Here is a 23,000-nt window from a genome sequence, read left to right as displayed (position 1 = left end):
TACATATCTCAATACCCAGAACTGAAATCCATGGCAAACATTGCTGGGAAATAGCTATGATGGAAATGATATAATAAGCAGAGGGAAACTAAAGGTGTCACCTGTTTACTCATAAGCAGAGGATCCTTGGTGCTGAGCCTTCTCAGAACATTTAGAGTAGACACATTCTGGGTTGCTGCCCAGCTCACAGTGGCCCCTCCCTTCCCCCTGTGTTAAGAGGTGCTTTGCAGGCACTGTGCTTATCCTGTTCTTGTGTGTGACCCCACTTCCTGTCTACACTGGGCAGCAAGAGAGGCTCCCGATCTACTTTGGACATGAGTCAGGATCTCATTCGTAGAGATTTAGAACTGGCTCCATGGGACTTCCCTGGTGGTCCAGGGGTTAAAAATCTGCCTTGCAATGCAGGGGATTCAGGTTCAATCTGTGACCAGGGATTGAACTAAGATCCCACATGCCATGCAACAACTAAGTCCCTGGATCACAACTGGAGATCCCACATGCTGCAACTAAGACCCGCTGCAGCCAAAAATATATATACATATACATATATACATATATATATATATTTTTTAAAGAACTGGCTCCATGAGGGCCAGACTTTCCATGTGGCTGACTTATGAACCTGGAGACTTGGGAGGAATAGTAGATGTGCAGGAAAAAGAAGGGAGGTGGGAAATTGCCAGGGTTCTGCTGGTTTTCCAGAAGCTGGCTCTCATCTCTCTAGAGGACCCAATTCATTACGCCTTTGAATTCTGTGAAACACCCACTGTATCCTCGTGAAATTTCTTTTGACTTAGTTAGGGTTCAGTTGAAGAAGCAGAACTTCCATCAGTGCTCTGAAATAAGGAGTCTATTATAGAAATTAGACCTCACACCATTGTGAGAGTGGCTGGAGAAAGGCTGTTAACCAGCTCTGGCGTGGGTGAAGGAGTTGGGGTGTGCAGGAAACTTGGAAATTGTGCAAGTCCGACTGTCAGAACAGGACTGTGGAGGGGTTGATAGAGAAGTGTGTGTGTGTGTGTGTGTGTGTGTGTGTCTGCGTGTGTGTGCATGTGCTCCGTCGTGTCTGATTCTTTGTGACCCAGTGGTTTGTAGCACACCAGGCTCCTCTGTCCATGGGATTTCCCAGGCAAGAATACTGGAGTGGTTTGTCATTTCCTCCTCCAGGGGATCTTCCTGACTCAGAGTGTCTTCCTGTCTTCTGTGTCTCCTGCATGGGCAGGCAGATTCTTTACCACTGGGCTATGGGAGGTCTATGGGAGGTCAGTGCCTCTTTATGCCTGTGAGCACACAGAGGAGCATTTGGGGATGTGTGAGCCTGGGGATGTTGTCAGCTGGGACGAGAAAGGACAAGCCAGAACCAGCCAGCACCCCTGTGTCTGTCTCCACTGCCTCTCACCAGCAATGACCTCTCATATGAGATGGCTGTTGCTTCGCTGCCTCCTCCCAGAAATCACACTTTTGGCCAGGGTAAGCAGTAACTACCCAGGGAAGGGCATTCTGCAGAGCAGAGTTCCTGGAATAATCAAGCTGATGACAGAATAGTCCTGTGTACAAATCTTTGATTGGCTAGGGATATATAATTCTACAAAGTAGCTAAGATATAAGATTAGGAAAAAAAAATTCCAAGTGATTACTGTGAACAAACATATTCGGGACCCACAGCTTTATGGCACCACAATTTGCTCAGCCTGGTCAACCAAGTTAAAAAACGGAGTCACCTTACTGCCTTCCTCTAAACTTGCCTCAGCATCCAGTCACCAAGTTTTATATAATTTTGCTTCCTAAAGTATCTCCTGAACAAGACCCCCTCCTCTCTGTGCTCATTATAAAAGCTCATGATCTCCTACCTGGACTGTTGTCTCTTCACAACTGGTCTTTCTGCATCTTCCACAGGTCCATCCTACTACCGTTACATCAGTGGTCTTAATCCTGACTGCACTTTAGAATCATCTCAGGGGCTTTAAAACACCCAGAGCTTACACCCTACGCTAGGCCATATATCAGACCCTCTCATGACAACCTGATGTGGTACACACCACCATTAATTCTGTTTCACAGATGAGCAAATTGAAGATTCACAAAGGTAAATAACTCCCCAGGGTTCACAACTGAAAAGTACTGGGGTTAGATATGCACACAGTTATCTGAGGGCAGAGCCTGTGCTCCTAACCACAGGTGGGGTGCCTTCCAAACTGTGGTGCTGGGCAGATTAGAGGGATGGTAGGGCCTGCAGGTGAGGTGGGAAACACAGCTGAAAATGTACGATTGAGGGGAAGTTGAGAACAGCTTTGAACTTCATTGGTTTGAATGGTTTCTTAGACGACCAAGTGGTGATATTCCGGCAGCAGCTGAAAATACAATGAGGGGCATTGGGGATGGGGAGGAATGGATGAATACAAAGGACAGTGCTGACCTAGAAGGGACAGGATTGAGTGAGCGCAAAGGAGGGGGTGCAGGAGTCTGTAGCATGGTCTCCCGGGTTTCCATCCTGAGGGGAGGGATCAAGGGGAGAGGGCTCTACCTTCAGAACAAAGCTGATGCTGGGAAAGCAGCAGTTTGGGGAATGGGCAGGAGAGGGCAGTGAGAGTCCTTTTGGAGATACTTCAGTTGAGATACCAGCAGAGCCTCTAGGTTGGAAATATGAATTGAGTTTGGGAGAGAGGTTGCTGTCAAAGATACCAACTGAAGTTATATCAGGGTAGTTGAAACCTTAAAAGCAGATGAGATAGTCAGATGCAGAGTGAGGGATGCTCAAGAGGAAAGGAAGGCTGAGGATGCAATTCTGGGGAAGACAAATGAATGGGGAGAAAGCAGAAGCCAAAGGAGGAGATCCAAGGGGAGGAGCAGGCAGGGGAGGAGGACAGGGATGGATGGATGGATGGATATAGATGGGAAGACAGATAATAGAAGAGAGATTTATTTTAAGGAACTGGTGAATGCATTTGTTAGCGCTGGGAATTCTGAAATCTGTAGGGCAGGTCATAGACTGGAAACAGGATTTGAGGCTTTAGTCTTGAGGGAGAGTTTTTCTCCTTTTGCAAGCCTCACTTTTTTATCCTTCAGGACGTCAATGGATTGGATGAGGCATACCCATGTTATCAAGGTTCATCCCCTTTACTTACAGGTTTCCCTTGTAGCTCAGTCAGTAAAGAATCTTCCTGCAGCGCAGGAGACCTGGGTTCAATCCCTGGGAAGATCCCCTGGAGAAGGAAATGGCAAGCCACTCCAGTATCCTTGCCTGGAAAATCTCATGGACAGAGAAGCCTAGTGGGCTATAGTCCATGGGGTTGCAGAGTCAGGCACGACTGAGCGACTAACACTTACTTACTTACACTTATCCCATTACTTAAAGTCAGCTGACTGTAGATATAACCACATTTACAAAAGTGCATCTACAGAAACACCTAGACTAGAGTTGGATTAAACAGCTGGTTGCTCTAGCCTGGCCCAGCTGACATATAAGACCTACAGCACAGTCCACCTCTTGCTGGCTTGGCATCCATACACATCTCCTTAAGCCGTTCTTTTTCTAAAAAGATTATTTACTTCATTTTTTAGCCGTGGTGGGTCTTCATTGTGGTGTGCAGGCTTCTCATTGCGGTGGATTCTGTCATCGTGGAGAATAGGCTCTGTGTGAATGGGCTTCAGTAATTGTAGCTCGTGGCTTCAGTAGTTGTGGTACATGGGCTTAGTTGCTCCCAGGCATGTGGGATCATCCTGGACCAAGATCAAACAAGTGCCTCCTTGCACTGCAAGCAGATGCTTAACCACTGGACCACCACGGAAGTCATCCTTAAGCCATTTGTAGTCTCCAAATAAAGACAATAACAAGTACTCCGCTTAACAGGATACAGCTGCCCCAAGTGTAACTGTAAATGCACTAACCTTCTCCCCAGAAGATGTATAGTCCTTCGGTGATGTTTACTCTTTCCCTTCATGCCTAGGACCTAAATCCTGCGTTGTAAATTTAATTGTTATTAATACATCCTATGTTATATAAGTGGATAAGGAAGAGAAGAAAACAAAAGTAAATTATAAAATAATATATCAAATATATTTGTTTTTTCCCCTTTCTTATCCATGTATATACATAGTCATAACAGAATGAAGAGATGTTCATAAAAAAGTTCTTAATTGTATTAGCTGGTTGGAGCTGCTATTTGTAACTACCTTCTTCAACTGATCATTCTCTTTACCTTTGGGAAGCACCTCAGCTGGTCCTGGTTATTTACCTGCTGGGGTGACCCAAACCTTCTCTCCTAAATGGTCTGGGCCATTAGTAGTCCTCCCTGAACTAGGTTATTGTAGTTTTCCATGGACTTTAGTCAGAGGGCATGGGAACACTAGAGGTTCCCTGAGGGATCTTCTATATTCCAGACGTATATGCTTCCTTACCTCCACTGTGGAAAGGCAGTCCAATGTCCCCTTGGTAGTCAGAATCCACCACACCAGCCAACACCCTAACTCCTTTCTTTGGTTGTTGATTCAGAGACATAAGCCACCCAAAGTTGCCAGGTGGAAATCCTAACTTCCAGTTAAATGCAATCATTGTTGTGTTTCTTCATGAAAACATTCCTCCCTTTGGAACTAACACCACTAGGTCAGCTGAGCATAAGGTCGTGGGAACAGAAGGCAAACCTTTTGCTAGGGGATCACTAGGGCTAATGGTGAGAGATGCCACTCCCATTTCCATCCCTTGATTCTTGGACCCATGAATCTGGTCATGGGAGAAACAGCATCATATATTGGATACTGATTCAGAGGCTTCACAGAGAGTTTCCTGGAGAACGTTGCCCAACTCTGCAAGATACTGCTATCTAGCTGATGCTGTAACTGAGTCTTCAGAAGGCTATTCCATTTCTCTATCCCGCTAGCTGCTTCAGGATGATAGGGAACATGGTAAGACTAGTGAATTCTGTGAGTGTGAGTCCATTGCCACATTCCAGTTGTGAGATGAGTTCCTTGATTAGAAGCAATGGTAGTGGATAAGGCGTGCTATGAGTCTATGGATGGTAGTCTTGGCAGAAGCACTGTGTTCAGGAAAAGGAAGTCTACTCAGTGTAATTATCAATTCCAGTAAGAACAGAATGCCGTCCCTGCCATGATGGAAGTGGCTTAGCATAATCAACCTGTCACCACATAGCAAACTGGTTGATCACATTAAAAAAACTAAGATCATGGCATCTGGGCCCATCACTTCATGGCAAATAGATGAGAAAACAATGGAAATAGTGACAGACTTCATTTTCTTGGGCTCCAAAATCACTGCAGATGGTTAGTGAAACCATGAAAGTGAAAGATGCTTGCTCCTTGGAAGAAAAGCTGTGACCAACCTAGACAGCATACTAAAAAGCAGAGACATCACTTTGCCAACAAAGGTCCATCTAGTCAAAGCTATAGTTTTTCCAGTAATCATGTATGGATGAGAGAGTTGGGCCATAAAGAAAGCTGAGAGCTGAAGAATTGATGCTTTTGAACTGTGGTGTTGGAGAAGACTCTTGAGAGTCCCTTGGACTGCAAGGAGATCCAAAGGAAATCAGTCCTGAATATTCACTGGGAGGGCTGATGCTGAAGTTGAAACTCCAATACTTTGGCCACCTGATGCAAAGAACTGACTCCTTAGAAAAGACCCTGTTGATGGGAAAGATTGAAGGCAGGAGGAGAAGGGGACGACAGAGGATGAGATAGTTGGATGACATCACCGACTCAATGGACATGAGTTTGATCAAGCTCTGAGAGTTGGTGATGGACAGGGAAGCTTGGCGTGCTGCAGTCCATGAGGTCGCAAAGAGTCAGACATGACTGAGCAACTGAACTGAACTGATCACTTTGGGGAATTCTGCCATATGGTTGGTCTTGCTGCTGGCAGATTGGACCCTCATTGGCGGCCATGGTCAGGCTGGCCTTGGTGAGTGGAAGTCTGTAATATGGCCTCTGGATAACTTCCAGCCCTGCCACCATGACTGATTTGTTCATCAGCCTATTGGGCAATGTCAAGTGTAGCTGGAGAAGTAGGCTGACTGGTACCCAAAGAACAGTGTCCTAGCCACTTGAGGATTACAAGCCTTTTTTTTTTTTTTGCTGAGATCAGACCATTCACCTGGGACACAGTCTCTTGGAATTTTCTGACTGTTCAGAGAGTTCAGTCTATCCACCTACCTCTTCCTCAGATCACCTTGTCACCGATTTTCCAGTCATGTTCTGTTTAAATCCCTGACCATCCAGCCAAACCATTGGTCACAGTCCATAAGTGAGTGTATACTTGTACTTCTGGCCATTTCTCTTTTGAAGCAGACTGAACAATAAGGTTGACTGCTCAAAGTTCAGCAAACTGGGCAGACTTGCATTCACCAGTGTCCTTCAGGGATGTTCCAGAAGGGGCTGTAGTACAGCTGCTGTCAACTTTCAGGTGATGCCTGAACATTAGGCAGGCCTAAGTCTCCTCTTCCTCAATCAGCTGATCATAGGGAGCTGGCCCTGAGACCTCAGGTGCAGGCCGGGAGGGTGAGTGTGGCGGGGGCCTTGGGCACTTCCTCATGTAACTTACAAATGTCCTCTAGGTCTGCTTGAGCTGAGTGTCAGTTCCAGTATCAGTTCCAGTTGATGATGGAGTGCTGCTGCACACACCCGGACTCATGCCTGTGGTTCTGGCAGCACCCAGTTCATGGCAAGCAGCTCAGCTTGCATGGTGATGTGGTGGCCCATGGTTAAACGATCAGTTACTACTAGGCCCAGTAGTAAGTAAAAAGCTGTTTCTCAAAATCCTCAGAGCATGGCAGGGCTTTGCTCTGTAATCTCAAGGGTCTGTGAGGTGACTCCCTGCTGGGCTCTGACCCAGCCTCCATCAGCATCTGCCACTGACTGTTGGATCTGCTGGATCACTTGGCTCAGCCGGCAGAGAGCAGCTCACAGTGCTGCCACCTGGATGAGGTGCCGAGTCTTCTCTTGTTCTTGGTCCCACTCAAAGTCAGCAGCTCCTTGGGTCACTTGGTAAATGGACTTGAGTAGCACTTCCAAATGAGGGACATGTTGTGTCCCAAACCCAAAGAAGACCATGAGGTGTTGTGTCTCTTTTTTGGTTATGAAAGTATTAGTCGCTCAGTTGTGTCTGACTCTTTGCGACCCCATGGACTGTAGCTTGCCAGGCTCCTATGTCCGAGGAATTCTCCAGGCAAGAATACTGGAGTAGGTAGTCATTCCCTTCTCCAGCGGAATCTTCCTGACCCAGGGACTAAACCCAGGTCTCCTGCATTGCAGGCAGATTCTTTACTGTCTGAGCCACCAAGGTCATATAAAGGGCTAAATGCAACAACTTGCTCTTCACCTTATTTATTTATTTAAAAATATTTATTCATTTGAAACAAAAACTTGGGATTTTTGTTGCAGCACCAGGCTCCTCTCCAGCTGTGCTGCTTGGACTCAGTAGCTGTGGCATGTGGGCTTAGTTGCCCCGTGGTGTGTGGGATCTTAGTTCCTCAGCCAGGAATCAAACCCATATCCTCTGCATTGGAAGGCTGATTCTTAACCATTGGACCACCAGGGAAGTCCTTGTCCTTCACCTTGGAATGGATACCCTATACTACCAGACCTCCTGGAAACCCACTGAGAAGGAAATCTCTAGAATTTTTCTCAGATTTGCTTTCCACCCCATGACATACAAATGTCTCACCAATGAGCCTAGAAGAGCTACTCTTTCCTGCACACTAGGTCCCATCAGCATAACATCATCAGTGCCATGGACCAGTGTGAGGTCCTCTAGAACAGAAAGACACTAGGGTCCCTGCTTGACCAAGTTAGGATGTAGGGCTGGAGAACTGACCTATCCTCGAGGGAGGGCAGTCTTCACTGTACTGCTGCTTTTGCCAGCTGAAAGAAGGCTGCCCTGCGGTTGGTCTTTACTAACAGGTATGCAGAAGAAACATTTTGCCAGACCGATACTGCAGAGCAGATACTAGGGGATGTGTTAATTTGCTTAGGCAGTGAAGCTGCATCTGGTATAGCAGCTGCAATTGGAATCACCGTCTGGGTTAGTTTATGATGATCCACTGTCATTCTTCAGGCTCCATCTGTCTTCTTCACAGGCCACATGGGCATGTTGAATGGGGAGGTGGTAGAAATCACCACCCCTGCATCTTTCAAGTCCTTGATGGTGGCATTACTCTCTGCAGTCTCTCTAAGAAGGCAGTATTGCCTTTGGTTAACTGGGGAATGCTGCTATATAGTTGGTCCTGCTGTTGGCAGACTGGACCCTCAGTGGTGGCCTTGGTCAGACTGGCTTTGGTGAGTGGAAGTCTGTATTGCTGAGCCTCTAGATAACTTCCAGGACTGCCACCACAACCACTTTGCTCATCCAAGGCAGAGGCAGCTGTAGAGGCTTCCACTTGGCTCTTTCTACCAAAATAACCCCCACTTCACAGGTCATGGAACCAATGTAGGGATTCTGCCAGTTGCTGAGTATTATTCTAATTATTTTAACAGTGCATTCCAAAACTGGAGCAATAACCCCAGTATGGGTGCAGAGACCACTGTGAGACGGACCTGAGCTAAAACTCCACTGATCACCTGACCTCTACAAGCCCTTGCTTGGACTAGTACCGCAGTGATGTTCTGGATGTCCTGGATTCAGTGTCAGTTCAGAGCCAGTGTCCAGTAATTCCTGATAAGTCTGATTATTTCCTTTTCCCCAATGCACAGTCACCCTAGTAAAAGGCCACATGTCCCTTTGGGGAAGGCTCAAAGAGAGTAATAGTATATATTTTGACAATGTTACAGAATCTTGAAGGAGACAAACATCCGCTTTGTTCAAGGAGTTTTGGGTCTGCAAATTGACTCAAGTCTTGAAATCAATGGAGTCTGTCCATTTTGGTAATTTAAGTTAGGCTTTTGTTTGCTTGACCAAGAACTTTCCTGTTCATACAGATCACATAAGAATTCAGTAGCATTCTCATCCTGGATTGCCATGACTAACCGGTCAATGCCATAGGTCTGTGAGGGTCAGACTATTCTGGTTGCTGCCTTGCCTTTGCTGTCCATTACAGAAACCATGCCCACCCTGCTTTGGGTGATTCATTGCCACCATTTGGCTCCAATGGATCACTCTGGGATCCAACTATTCTCACTGCATGTAAGGACCCACACTTCAGTGGTGCAGTTTCCACTGTAATTTCTGATCTACAGGGAAGAGTTGACCAGGCATGCTGGGTCACAAAGTTATTTCTCCGAGGCACGGTGAATGCTGTGTCCTCTGGACCCCCTGGGAGTCAGTAAGTGGGTCTCATGTGATAAATCTACTCTAATATTTCAATCTCCCTAAGCCTTTAGGTAATTCCGTTATGGTGTACCAAGGCAGCCCTGGCATTTCCGCATCATTTAGTACGGGTCACCTCTTATCTCTCATTTCTGTCAACTAGCGAAACAAACAGAGCTTTTTCTAATCTCTCAAACTGTAGTGAATCCAGATCCCTGCTTGGTGGTGTCCGTAATTACATTCAGCCTCATCCAACGGTTCCCCACATTCTTCAGATTCACGCTCACATTCATTCTGTCCCACAATAGTCCGACTTCTAAGCATACATAGGTGTTTTCCCTCACACGGTTCTGAGCTTTTGAACGACCTTGACTCTCCTCCAGATCTAGGACGATCCTTCCCCTTCCTCTAGGGAGCCTTTCTGACCCTTCTTCACAACACTCCCTCTTACCGCCTCTCCCCCCAGTTCTGCAGTGTTTCGCGACAGACCTCTGGCTCTTGGCATGTTCTGCTGTACGTCGTTATTTAGTTTTACACGCGCATGTTTATCTTCGCCGATGGGAGGACGGGGAAGCTCCTTAAGGGCGAGAACCACTTCTGGCAGGTGCGTCCTCAGGGATGCTCCAGGAGCCTCCTTGAATGAACACAAGAGGAGGCGAGTGGGCTGGCTTAGGAGCTCAGCACGGATCGCAGTTGTGTCCTGGGCTGGCTGCCCAACGTGGGGAGGCGGATCTGGGGCCAGCCCAGTGCTGCCAGAAGATTCAAACAGTTGGATCCTCATTTCATGTAGAACTACTCGCCCCGCGCTCTTTCCCAGGGTGAGCTGCAGTCTCCCCTCATTCTCCCCCCGCCCCCTGCCCCTTGCGAAACGAGTCCCTCTCACTCCCTCCAAATCTTCCATCAACCCTGTGGTCACTTCCCTAATTAGCGTCTGGGAGGCACCCTCGTAGATCACTCCTCCCGTCCCCCAAGGAGGGCCTCCTCGTCTCTCCCTCCCCGAACACCCGTCGTCTCCACCGCACTTCCCCTCTCATTTTCGTCCAACACTGAGGGAGAGTGAAAAAGCAGCTTTCCCAGGTCTGTGACCCCGGCTGTGGGCTTGCGCGCCCCGCCCGCTCCAGCCGTCAGCTTGTGTGTGTGTGCGCGCGCGTGCGTGCCTGGGCCGAGGCTGGAGAGGAAACAGCCCGTCCAGCCCGGGAGGAGGAAGGAGCCTCCCCTTCCTCGCCAGCCCCCTCCCCACTTCCCGTCCCGCTCGGCCGTTAGCTTCCCCGGACGCGGGCCTCGGGTGCACAGAGCCCTCTGGCCTCAGCGGAGCTGGAGAAGGCGGAGGCGGAGCGGGAGGAGCCGGCGGGGCGCATGCTGGGCGGGGGGCCCCAGGGCGCCCCGGCCGGTGGCGGCAGGGGCCACCGCGCAGGTAGGGGTGCTGTCACGGCCTCCCTGCGGGTCGGGGCGAGGGTTCCGCGGCGAGGGTGAGCTCTGTCCTCTGGAGATCGTTTAGGTCCGGGGTGCGCCTCGGTTGACATCTAGGGTTTCTGCACTCTTGCGGGGTGAGGGAAACTGAGGCAGGGCGCGTGGCGTGCCGAGTTGAAGTCTTTGTCGGGCCTGGGGCTGCCAGCCCGCGCCGAGCCGGTCCGGGTCCTCCCGGAAGACTGTGCTGAGATCCCGGGAGCCGCAGTTCCCGCCCCGGTGGGTCCCTGTGGCCGAGGAAGGCGGTTTGAGCGCGCTCGGGTTTCGCTGCGCCCGGGGACTGAGCCAGCCGAGACTCGGGTCTCCGCGCGCCCTCCCCTGCGCACTCGCGGGACAGGGGACGCCCCGCCGCCTGGTCCGGAGACCGCGTCCTGACACCCCGCAGAGTCTCGGGTTTCACCCCTCGAGGACCTGGAGCGAGGAGGTTGGGGTGGCGTGGGGACGCGGTGCTGGCACCGTCCCAAGGGGCGGCTCTGCGAGCAGCCTCACCTCCCACTTCCTCCGCGCCTGTGGTGCACACGGCTGGCTCGGAGCCGGAGCGGGTGAGCCCCGGTCAAGCTGTCAACGCTGTCAGCGCTCAGGGTTGACAAGGAGGCCGTGAAGTGCACAGTTGCTTTTCAGGAATGACAGGATGTCTCCTGCCATCTTGCTTTCAAAATACACGTGCAAAGGAATTTGAGACTTTGGGATGAGAATGAGATTTGGAGTGAGGGAGTTATGTGTCCTTGCTGGACCGGAAGAAGGCCGGGTAACTTTGACAGCTCCTCTAAGAGCGCTGAGTCTCGATTTTATCACATATACAAAAGAACACTGGTAACCTCCCCCCTCCCCATCCCATCCGGACATCTGCTGTGTGTGAAAGCACTTTGCAAAATGTATGGTCAGTTGGGCAGGCAAATGCGATTTGGATAATACCAGAGTCTTAAGAGCTGGAGTTTGAGACAGTTAGCTTGCATTTTAATCCTGCACTTAGTTGTGAAATTTATGAAATGGGGACAATGACAGTGCTACCTCATAGAGTCGCTTCAGGTTGAACTGTGGCCATGGATGTGAACACTCAATCTGGTGCTGAGATACATAGTAAGCTCTAAATAAGAGCCCCAGATGCTCTTTTCACTAAGCAAAACCCAATTAATTTGGAGTGGTGTTAAAAAAAACCAGTTTGATTTGATCATAGTATGAATGTGTGTGTGTGTGTGTTCAGTCGTGTCCGACTCTTTGCAACCCCATGGACTCTAGCCCACCAGGCTCCTCTGTCCAGGGGATTTTCCAGGCAAAAATACTGGAGTTGGTTGCTGTTTCCTTCTCCAGGGGACCTTCCCCACCCAGAGATCGAACCCTCAGCTCCAGCATCTGCAGACAGATTCTTTACCACTGTCCATCTGGAAAAACCACATCTCTTGTAAAGTATGAATCAGCTCAGTTCAGTTCAGTTGCTCAGTTGTGTCCAACTTTTTGCAACCCCATGAACTGCAGCACACCAGGCTTCCCTGTCCATCACCAACTCCCAGAGCTTGCTGAAACTCATGTCCACTGAGTTGGTGATACCATCCAACCATCTCATCCTCTGTTGTCCCCTTCTCTCTCCTGCCTTCAGTCTTGCCCAGCAGCAGGGTCTTTTCCAGTGAGTCAGTTCTTCACATCAGGTGGCCAAAGGATTGGAGTTTCAGCTTCAGCATCAGTCCTTCCAATGAATATTCAGGACTGATTTCCTTTAGGATTGACTGGTTGGATCTCCTTGCAGTTCAAGGGACTCTCAAGAGTCTTCTCCAACACCACAGTTCAAAAGCATCAATTCTTCAGCGCTCAGCTTTCTTTATAATCCAACTATCACATCCATACATGACCACTGGAAAAACCATAGAATTGACTAGACGGACCTTTGTTGGCAAAGTAATTTCTGCTTTTTAGTATGCTGTCTAGGTTGGTCATAGCTTTTCTTCCAAGGAGCAAGCGTCTTTTAGTTACATGGCTGCAGTCACCATCTGCAGTGATTTTGGAGCCCAAGAAAATAAAGTCTGTCACTGTTTCCATTGTTTCCCCATCTATTTGCCATGAAGAGATGGGACTGGATGCCATGATCTTAGTTTTCTGAATGTTGAGTTTTAAGCCAACTTTTTCACTTTCCTCTTTCACTTTCATCAAGAGGCTCTTTAGTTCCTCTTCACTTTGTGCCATTAAGGGTGGTGTCATCTGCATTTCTGAGGTTATTGATATTTATACCAGCAATCTTGATTCCAAATTGTGCTTCATCCAGCCCAACGTTTCTCATGATGTACTCTGCATATAAGTTAAATAAGCAGGGTGACAATATACAGCCTTAACGTACTTCTTTCCTGATTTGGAACTAGTCTTTTGATCCATGTTCAGTTCTAATTGTTGCTTCTTGACCTGCATGCAGATTTCTCAGGAGGCAGTTCAGGTGGTCTGGTATTCCCACCTCTTTAAAAATTTTCCACAGTTTATTGTGATCCACACAGTCAAAGGCTTTGGTGTAGTCAGTAAGGCAGAAGTAGATGTTTTTGTGGAACTCTTGCTTTTTCGATGATCCCAACGGATGTTGGCAATTTGATCTCTGGTTCCTCTGCCTTTTCTAAATCCAGCTTGAATATATGGAAGTTCACGGTTCATGTACTGTTGAAATCTGGCTTGGAGAATTTTGAGCATTACTTTGCTAGCATATGAGATGAGTGCAATTGTCTGGTAGTTTGAGCATTCTTTGGCATTGCCTTTCTTTGGGATTGGAATGAAAACTGACCTTTTCCAGTCTTGTGGCTACTGCTGAGTTTTCCAAATTTGCTGGCATATTGAGTGCAGCACTTTCACAGCATCATCTTTTAGGATTTGAAATAACTCAGCTGGAAATCCATCACCTTCACTGGCTTTGTTCACAGTGATGCTTCCTAAGGCCCACTTGACTTCACACTCCAGGATGTCTGGCTCTAGGTGAGTGATCACATCCCCATGGTTATCTGGGTCATGAAGATCTTTTGGGTATAGTTCTTCTGTGTATTCTTGCCACCTCTTCTTAATATCTTCTGCTTCTGTTAGGTCCATACCGTCTCTGTCCTTTATTGTGCCCATCTTTGCACAAAACGTTCCCTTGGTATCTCTAATTTTCTTGGAGAAATCTCTATTCTTTCCCATTCTTTTGTTTTCCTCTGTTTCTTTGCATTGATCACTGAGGAACACTTTTTTATCTCTCCTTGCTATTCTTTTGAACTCTGCATTCAAATGGGTATATGTTTCCTTTTCTCCTTTGCCTTTAGCTTCTCTTCTTTCGAAGCTATTTGTTAAGGCCTCCTCAGAGAACCATTTTGCCTTTTTGCATTTCTTTTTCTGGGGAATGGTCTTGATCACTGCCTCCTTTACAATGTCAGGAACCTTCATCCATAGTTCCTCATGCATTCTTTCAGATCTAATCCCTTAAATATATTTGTCACTTCCACTGTATAATCGTAAGGGATTTGATTTAGGTCATACCTGAATGGTCTAGTGGTTTTCCTTACTTTCTTCAATTTAAGTCTGAATTTGGCGATAAGGAGTTCATAATCTGAGCCACAGTCAGTTCCCTGTCCTGTTTTTGCTGACTGTGTTTAGTAGAGTATTTAAAAAGAAATTTAATCTTATTAAGTTCACAGGTGGCACATGAAATCTTTTGAGGGAACCTTCCCACCCAGGGATCAAACCCGGGTCTCCCACATTGCAGGCAGATTCTTTACCATCTGAGCCACTGGGAAGTACAGTTGAGAATCTGGCACTGAGCAAAAAGAGGCCTGGAGCTTCTTTCTAAGCTGTGTGTCCTTGATCCTCAGTTTCCTCATCTGTTTACAAAAAAGATAAAATGGAGACAGTAACTTTTGGGATAGAGCTGCCTGAGGATCCAGTGAAGTAAATGGTGTTGAGTACCTTGGAGCATATGACTGACTGTGCAAATAGAAGATATCAGTGCTACCAGGAGGGAATAAGACAGTCTGCAGTGTTTTTAGAGCTTGCAGTATGCCAGGAGGTCTATCAGGAATTGCTGTGATGAAATCTGCCCCAGACCATTGTAAGGTAGCTACTTATAATCTTCATTTTCCCCGTTCACATCTGAGATGCAGATTCACCCCTCTTCTTTCCAAGTCACATAGCCATTAAAGGTAGAACCAGGGTTAGAACCGTGGGTTGGTGCCTCTCACAATTGTATTCTCAGCCACTGGCTGAACTAAAGTTATGGACACAAGCTGAAGTTCAGAGCAGACCTCTGTTAGATCACTGGTAACTATATACCCTACGTATTTATAGACTCTAAAACATGGGTGAATTGTTAACTCTGGAAGAAGAGACTTTGAAATAATCTTGTTTTCATCCCTATGTAAAAGAATGCCATTTAAAGCTATCTTCTTTCCAAAATAAACAACAGAAATTTGCAGAGGAAAAAAAGTATTAAAATCTCATATAAAGACATATGATAAGAAATCATCAGAAATCTCCTTTTAAAAAATAATTGCTCTGAGAAAAAGGAAAAAAAAAAAAAGAGAACTCATTAGAAATCTCAAAACTAAATGGAATTTGCATGAATGCTTTATTTTAACACACATATTTGCCAGAACCCTTAAGATGGCACAAGAAGGGTAAGCTGGGATTGAGGGTTTTGGGGTTATGATTACCTGGCAAGGCTAGGACCCTCACTGCTCATGTGAGATGCCCCCAGAAATGGGCTTTCAGGCAAAGTCTGTGTACCTGAGGGAGAGTGAATGCTAGGTTTCTGTGCTGCAGAATCAATCCCTGTTCAATTGTTTCTCTTATTCTTTTTTCTTTTTCCAGAAGTAACTTGTGCTCTTAGGAAACTACAAATGAGAAAAAGAACATTGAAAACCACCATAATTCCACCAATGCAGACCAATAGTTTGGTGTCTCTGTTCTTGTAATCCATTTCTGTGCCACATTCATTAATTTATGTTTCCAAAACACTGCATGCAAACTATTATTGTTTAGTTAGATGACAAAAATAATACTTGCTTATTGTGCAAACATTAAGGTATTAGTTTAGAAAAAAATGAAGTCAAAATATATTATGTTCATTAAAACGTTTCCTTTTTAAAAAAAATTCTTGAAATTTTGACTGAAGAAGGATTAGAGATTATATCATTAATGTCTGAATTTTATCATGATTTTGGTCAAAGTTTGATGAAAGATCTTCAGAATGAAGACAGTGATGATCTTTGTGCATGCCAAGCCAAGTTGCTTTAGTAGTTTCTGATGCTTTGCAACCCTATGGACTACAGTCAGGCTCCTCTGTCCATGGGGATTCTCCAGGCAAGAATACTAGAGTGGGCTGCCATGTCCTCCTCCAGGGTATCTTCCTGACCCAGGGATTGAACCTGCGTCTCTTACGTCTCCTGCATTGGCAGGTGGGTTCTTTACCACTGGAGCCACCTGGGAAGTCCCTGAAGGGGCACAGTCATTTACAAACCTGCTCATCACCTGAGGTCTCGTTTTGGCTGTGGCACGTGTGATCATAGTTCTCGACCAGGGATCGAACCTGCACGCCTTATGTCTTACCACTAGCGCCACCTGGGAAGCCTGGTGATGTTTAATAAGATCTGAAGCGTGGCACAGGACAGTTTCTGAGCATAGAATTTTTAGATTAGCATCATTAGACCAGAATTATAATAATTTTTTTTGCTATGATGATAGTAATTCAGCTTATATGCCAGGTTCTCATACAAAGCCAGCAGAGAATACTGCCTCCAGAGATGCCCTGGGCAGTCACCCTGGGGCTGGGGAGGGTCCCATCTGGGCACTGCTGGGGCTGCCCTTGGCCAAGCACTTTCCAGACAGCACCATCTAGACACATAAGCTTTTTTAGCCCTTGGGAGTCTTCTGTTGCTGTTCTCAACTTGATGCCTGTGGTAAAAATTCCTTAGCAAATGTCTTTCATGCAACAGTCATGCACTTTTAAAAATACCTGCCACAGATACTTTGACCATTCTGTTCCATTTTCTCTTTTGAAATCAGTTTACCAGCTGCTTCTTTGAGCACAGACTTCACCATCAGCTTCCCATTTTTCATACCAAGTGGAAGTGGGAAATGAGAACTGTGGCTGATCAGTGAGTGACGTGACTGTGGCTTTGGAAGGCAGTGGGGGCCCATGTGGCGTGCTCAGTTGCTGGCATAACCGTCCATTTTCTGTCTGCTTCCTTTTACTTGATGCTCCTTCCTTTTGGCCACTTGCCTCCCGTCATGGCTCAGAAATGGTTGATAGAGACGTGGAGCTTCCTGAGATCACTCAGGTCGATTGACGTTTATAACAGAATCACAGAACTTACTGCTGGATGAAGCTTCAAATGATCAAGTGGTCAAACCTCTTGAGTTCTGGCTGGTGAGGCATGGGCAAGTGTATTTATCAAGCGCAGGGCTGAGAAATATATAGTTGGTCCTTATAATGGTAAATACGAGTGTAGAAGACCTGGTCTCACATTAGGTAATTGAAATAAATAGCCCTAGGTTCTCATTCCCAATCAACTTCAGGTTAGTTTCCCAATCATGTTGCCTTGTGCTCATCCTGAAAACAGGTGGATATAATTCTACCTGTTCAACCCCTGCATTTGCCTGCCATGGTAGGACCACTTTTTTTTTAATTCATTTATTTGGCTGTGCCAGGTCTTAGTTACAGCCCTTGGGATCTCTGGTCGCAGTATATGGGATCTTAGTTCTCTAACCAGCGATTGAACATGAATCTCTTGCATTGGCAATGCAGAGTCTTAGCCACTGGACCATGAGTGAAGTCCCCTTGGTAGGACTTTTACCCTTTATTTGCAGATGGGTTTGAACTCTCAGAGAAATGCAGTTAAGGCAGGAAATTCCTGGAGGTCTGACACCACACTTTTTGGGGCTAAGTCACACCAGAGTCCTGACAGTCTTAAGTGATGGTGGAGATCTCGGGATCTGGCCGGCTTAGTTGACAGGTGTGGAGTGTGGGTGAGGGCAGCAGAGTGAGTGTTCGGACCTGAGTCCTCTCCCCTTACTTAGAACTGTTTCTGTTACGTATGCTTCATTCCATAGTGCTACATAATTCCCCTCTGCTTCAGTAATGTTAAGTGAATCAAATCAGATCTTTATTTATGTATTTTTGAGCCATCATGGCTCTTAAAAGCTTAAATTTGTGAGTGATTCCTTTTTCCAATATTGTCATTGATCTGTAAGGCCCCATCTGTTCACTAATCATTCGTCATTCATTCAGCATTTAGAGTGCCTTCTTGGCCCAGAGTTACAAATAGAGCCACACATGAATAGGGTGTCAATTTTGAACTTCAGTTCAGTTCAGTCTCTCAATCGTGTCCAGCTCTTTGCGACCCCATGAACCGCAGCACGTCAGGCCTCCCTGTCCATCACCAACTCCCGGAGTCCACCCAAACCCATGTCCATTGAGTCGGTGATGCCATCCAACCATCTCATCCTCTGTCGTCCCCTTCTCCTGCCCTCAATCTTTCCCAGCATCAGGATCTTTTCAAATGAGTCAGCTCTTTGCATCAGGTGGCCAAAGTATTGGAGTTTCAGCTTCAACATCAGTCCTTCCAATGAACACCCAGGACTGATTTCCTTGAACTTAACCTAGAGAAAAACTTGCTAAAAAGTTGTCCGTCAGTGGGAGATGCCATCTTGAAAAGTGGTTAGCTTTTTGCCCCAGAAGCATTTAAGTTAGTGTTGTCTGATTCTGGGGTGACCGTACGGGGGAGTCTGCATGTGGGGCAGGTGGGGGCTGCAGTGGACGATGTGTGGGGACCCTTTCAGCTCTCGGATTCAGTGACTCTTGTTCTGGGGGACTGGGATTGTCCAGGACTTGGGGGACTGTGTGAATTTCCTAGTCCCTGCTCTGTAGGGTTTCACACTTTGCCTCCTCCCCCACCCACAGGGTTCCATTTCAAGAGGCTCAGACAGCTCCCTGCAGTCAGCTGCCTGAATGCAGTTGGTACTTGACCTTCCCAGGGTTACCTGTATCTAGGATTGATACTAATCCTTAACGTGATCATGTGCTCTCAGGCAAACACAGTGGCCAGGAATAGAAGCGTGCATTTGACAGGTGACCCTGCGTGGAGACTAAACGGCTTCACAGGTTGAGGGGAAAATCCCTAAATTTAATGAGTGAACTGTGTCTTGAATGTAGAATCTGGCTTTAAATTTGGTTTTGCGATGTGCACACCAACCTAACTTTTCTTTTTCATACCTGTGGTTTCTTAATTTGCAAGTAGATTGATAAGATGATTTGGCATAATTATTAGGCTTTATTTTTGACACAGGAGAAGGTGTTTTGCATTTATAAATGAAAGCACGTCTTATCTCAGTAAAATACTGATAGCCAAAGGAGGACTGTTTCACAATGGTCAAAAATAGATCAATGGGGGTTGTGTTTCTAATGCGCTGGAAACATAGACTTGTGAATGCTGCTTTGTGATTACAAATCTTCAAATGAGAAAATTTTGCACATCTCAGTACAATTCTTTTTTTAAAAATTGAGATATGTTTGACATGAACAAGATTAGACTAGGTGTACAATGTGGTGATTTGCTATTTGTGTACATTGTGAAATGATCATCACAGGAAGTCTAGTTACATCTGCTAGCTTACATGTTTACAAAGTCTTTTTCTTGTGATGAGAACTTTTAACGTTTACTCTTTTATCAACTCTGTACAATTATTAATATTTCCCTGGTGTTTTTCATTATAGCCATAGGCCAGGCATAGTGAAATGTGAGACAGCTGACCTTGGGTATAGATATTCTGCATTCAATTCAAATAATAGATTTGGGGCCTCAAATTACCTTGACTCTGATCAGTTCTTTTGTTTTCCTTTCTCTGGTTATAGAATTCTCTTCTAAAGACACTAACTTTCCATTTATTCATTCCATTGTATTTATTCATCTGTTCAGGAACATTTATTGGGCACCTACTGTCTGCATGGCACTGTGGTGTATATAGCAGTGTGTTTAAAGATGTATCAGATTGTCCACAAGGACCATTCAGTCTAAAGGGAAGATCTAACAAAGCCTGGTATTCTTTCCAGGTGATTTAAGGCAACCCTCAGAGCTTCACAGTCATTCTTAGGATGCTTCTTCCAACGGCATCTGTGTCTTCCAAAGGCATCTGTGTCTTCCAAAGGCCTTCCTGTGTCTTCGCGGTCCTGACACTTGGTTGTGTCAGTATTTCTCTGCTCTGTACCTCCTGTCAGTCAGGCCTGGATGCTACTGCCAGGATAATCTTTCCAAAGCAGAGATCTGATTGGGTCACTCTTCCTTGTGCAAATACTCATTACTGTCCTGCAGGCAAATTCTTAGCATTCCTTTCCAGGCCTTCCATAAACAGTCCACCAAATCCCTAAAACGGATGCTCTCGCTTGCTTGATTCTGCCCACCAAGAACATGATGGCATCTGCTCTCTTTGTCCCAAGTCTCCACACCTCATTTTACTGTATCTGAAAGTGGGGTCTGGCAGCTCACTGCTCAAAAGCCAATAACAAGGCAAGATTGGTGGAAAGGAAAGTTTGCTTTATTTTGGATGCCAGCAACTGGTAGGGAAGATGGGGACGGCAGACTCCTGTCCAAATCAATCCCCCTCCTCCCCACTGACAATCAGGGGGCAAGACTTTTACAGACAGAGGTAGGGGGCTACATGCAGAAACAGCACAGTCAGCTCTTGAAATTGGTCATCAGTGGTGTGACCAGCATCATCTTGATTGTTTTAAGTATAGTTAATCTTCAGTTTTAGGGTCAGTTTGTCCCCATTTCCTTGAGACCAATTCTCGACTTACGTCATGGTTACAGCCTGGTCATCACGTGGTTGACTTCTTCTTCCTGGTGGGGGTTTCAGGATCTATAAGACCTGCTTCATAGTACATGGTTCAGAATATTAGCTATATCCCCTGGGGAGGTTTATAGGTCATCTCCCACTTTGTAGGCAGACGCTTTACCGTCTGAGCCACCAGAGAAGCCCATGCTTGATGACTAAGCTTATTATTTAGTGCTGTTGGACCATTTTCCTTCTGCATTTTCTCACTTCTCTGGTCAAACTTATTCTTTGGCTAAAGTTTTTCCACAGACAAAAAGCAGGCTGAGGACAGGGTGGGGGCAGGGGAGAGGAGGGTAAGTACCATAGTGTCTTGCTCTATTTCTATACTTCCCAGCCTTCCCTGACCTTCTGGAATCATCTACTCTTTGCCACTTGTGTTCTGTTGCAGGTTTTTTTTGTTTCTTAACTTGCTTTCTGCCTCCAGTGTAAACCCCTTCAGCTCAAGGAAGCTCTCCGGTAATCTCCTTGTCTCTCATGTTTGTAGTACATCATAGTTTACTACACTCTGAGTTGAATTAAATGCTTTATTGTATTTTAGGTTGAGCAATCCAGTGGGTGGATTAACCAAGTCTGTTAGTTTTTACATCTTTTGAAACCAGAATTCCAGAAGTTCATTTCAGTTCAGAAGTTTATTGTAATGCACAAATCACTTTGCTGAATGCCATGATGGCCTTTAGATTAAAAAGAAAATTGTGTAGATTGTTGTTCATACCCTTGACAAGTTACAGTGCAGTGAAGAAAGGAGAATTAATTTTTTGACATATCTGGATGCTGTTTCATCAGAATGATTGACCATTGGGGTACACCAAAATTATCACGAAGTGACCAGCAGCTAGTAGGTGCCCAGTGAATATTTTATAGGATGGATGGATGTATAGCTGGGTAGGTGAGTGGAAAAAGAAAGAAAGAATTTGTTAACTTAGAATTTATCAACTGCAGTATTTATTGCTAAGTTTAATAATTGTTTTGAATATTATAGTGTTTTTTTTTATTATTTAAAAAATTTTTTACAATGTGTTGGTTTCTTCCATACAATGATATGAGTCAGCCATAATTATACATTTATATCCCCTTCCTGTTGAGCCCTCTCCTTTCCCCCACATCCCACCCCTCTAGGTAATCACCGAGCACCAGACTGGGCTCCCTGTGTTTATATAGCAACATGCCACCATCTGTCCATTTTGCACATGACAGTGTATATATGTTGATGCTAAATTTTCTCCATTAGACCCACTCATTTCCTCCCCCACTGTAATTTTGGAGACAGTTTACTTACGTATTGATTTCCACATGTGTATATAACATGGGCTGCTCTTTATCTAGGAAGAGAGATATTAGTTCTCCATCTGTAGAAACTCTGTGTTAATTTCCTGGCCGTGGTGTTAACATTTGCTCAGTTTCACAGATATGCTCCTCTCAGGAGGCCCTGTGATGTCTGTTGCATACCTTTCCCAGGCTAGGGGGGGCCCTTGGCTGTCTGGGGTGACAGGAAGGGGAGTGTCTCAAGCGGACCCCACACTGATGATCTCATCCTCCTGCCCAGCTGCCTTATTGGCCTTGGGGACTGCATGATGAGTTCTGAACCATTTCCCAACAGTGCAGCTTTTGTGCGTCTTCCTCAGCTTGGCTCATATAGTTGTTTGAACAGAAAAATGGGCAGATTCTGTCATTTTAATCCAACTGTTTTATTTTCTTGACTTCATGATTTGGGATTATTTAAGTACATTCATTCTAATATTTATTCTATCAAAATGTTTTTTGAAACTTTTCTGAAAAGCATAAGGTGATATACAAGGAGAGTTAATGATATCACTCTTGTTTTTCCCATTTTGCTGAGGTGGAATAGGGCTCAGTGAAAATAATTTGAAATATCCCAAGGGGGTTACTGACCTCCAGCTGAAGCTGATCTTGGGATACATTTAATATGGACCCTGCTTTTATTTATTTATTTAAAAATTTTATTTATTTATTAAAATTTATTTATTTTAATTGGAGGCTAATTACTTTACAGTATTGTAGTGGTTTTTGCCATATATTGACATGAATCTGCCATGGGTGTACATGTGTTCCCCATCCTCAACCCCCCTCCCACCTCCCTCCCCATCCCATCCCTCAGGGTCATCCCAGTGGACCAGCCCTGAGCACCCTGTCTCATGTATCAAACCTGGACTGGCAATCTGTTTCACATATGATAATACACATGTTTTAATGCTATTCTCTCAAATCATCACATCCTCGCCTTCTCCCACCAAAACAGTCCAAAAGACTGTTCTTTGCATCTTTGTCTCTTTTGTTGTCTCACATATGGGGTCATTGTTACCATCTTTATAAATTCCATATATATGCATTAGTATACTGTATTGGTGTTTTTCTTTCTGACTTACTTCACTCTGTATAGTAGGCTCCAGTTTCATCCATCTCATTAGAACTGATTCAAATGCATTCTTTTTAA

The 23,000-nt window shown here is 45.6% G+C and overlaps 1 protein-coding gene across 2 annotated transcripts in view; it reads left to right on the top strand.

The window, feature by feature from the left end:
* Positions 1–10,431: 10,431 nt before the first annotated feature.
* DISC1 (DISC1 scaffold protein) overlaps positions 10,432–23,000 on the top strand; it is a 389,098-nt gene continuing 376,529 nt past the window's right edge. For both annotated transcript variants that reach the window (XM_070471094.1, XM_070471092.1), the window contains exon 1: positions 10,432–10,664. In XM_070471094.1, coding sequence (XP_070327195.1) covers positions 10,607–10,664 — 58 coding nt within the window. In that variant the 5' untranslated portion in view covers positions 10,432–10,606. The remainder of the gene's footprint in view (positions 10,665–23,000) is intronic.

Source organism: Odocoileus virginianus, chromosome 7, assembly GCF_023699985.2.
Source record: "Odocoileus virginianus isolate 20LAN1187 ecotype Illinois chromosome 7, Ovbor_1.2, whole genome shotgun sequence".
Taxonomy (NCBI): domain Eukaryota; kingdom Metazoa; phylum Chordata; class Mammalia; order Artiodactyla; family Cervidae; genus Odocoileus; species Odocoileus virginianus.
The sequence above is the reverse complement of the archived record's forward strand: the minus strand, read 5'-3'. Positions and strand labels throughout refer to the sequence as shown.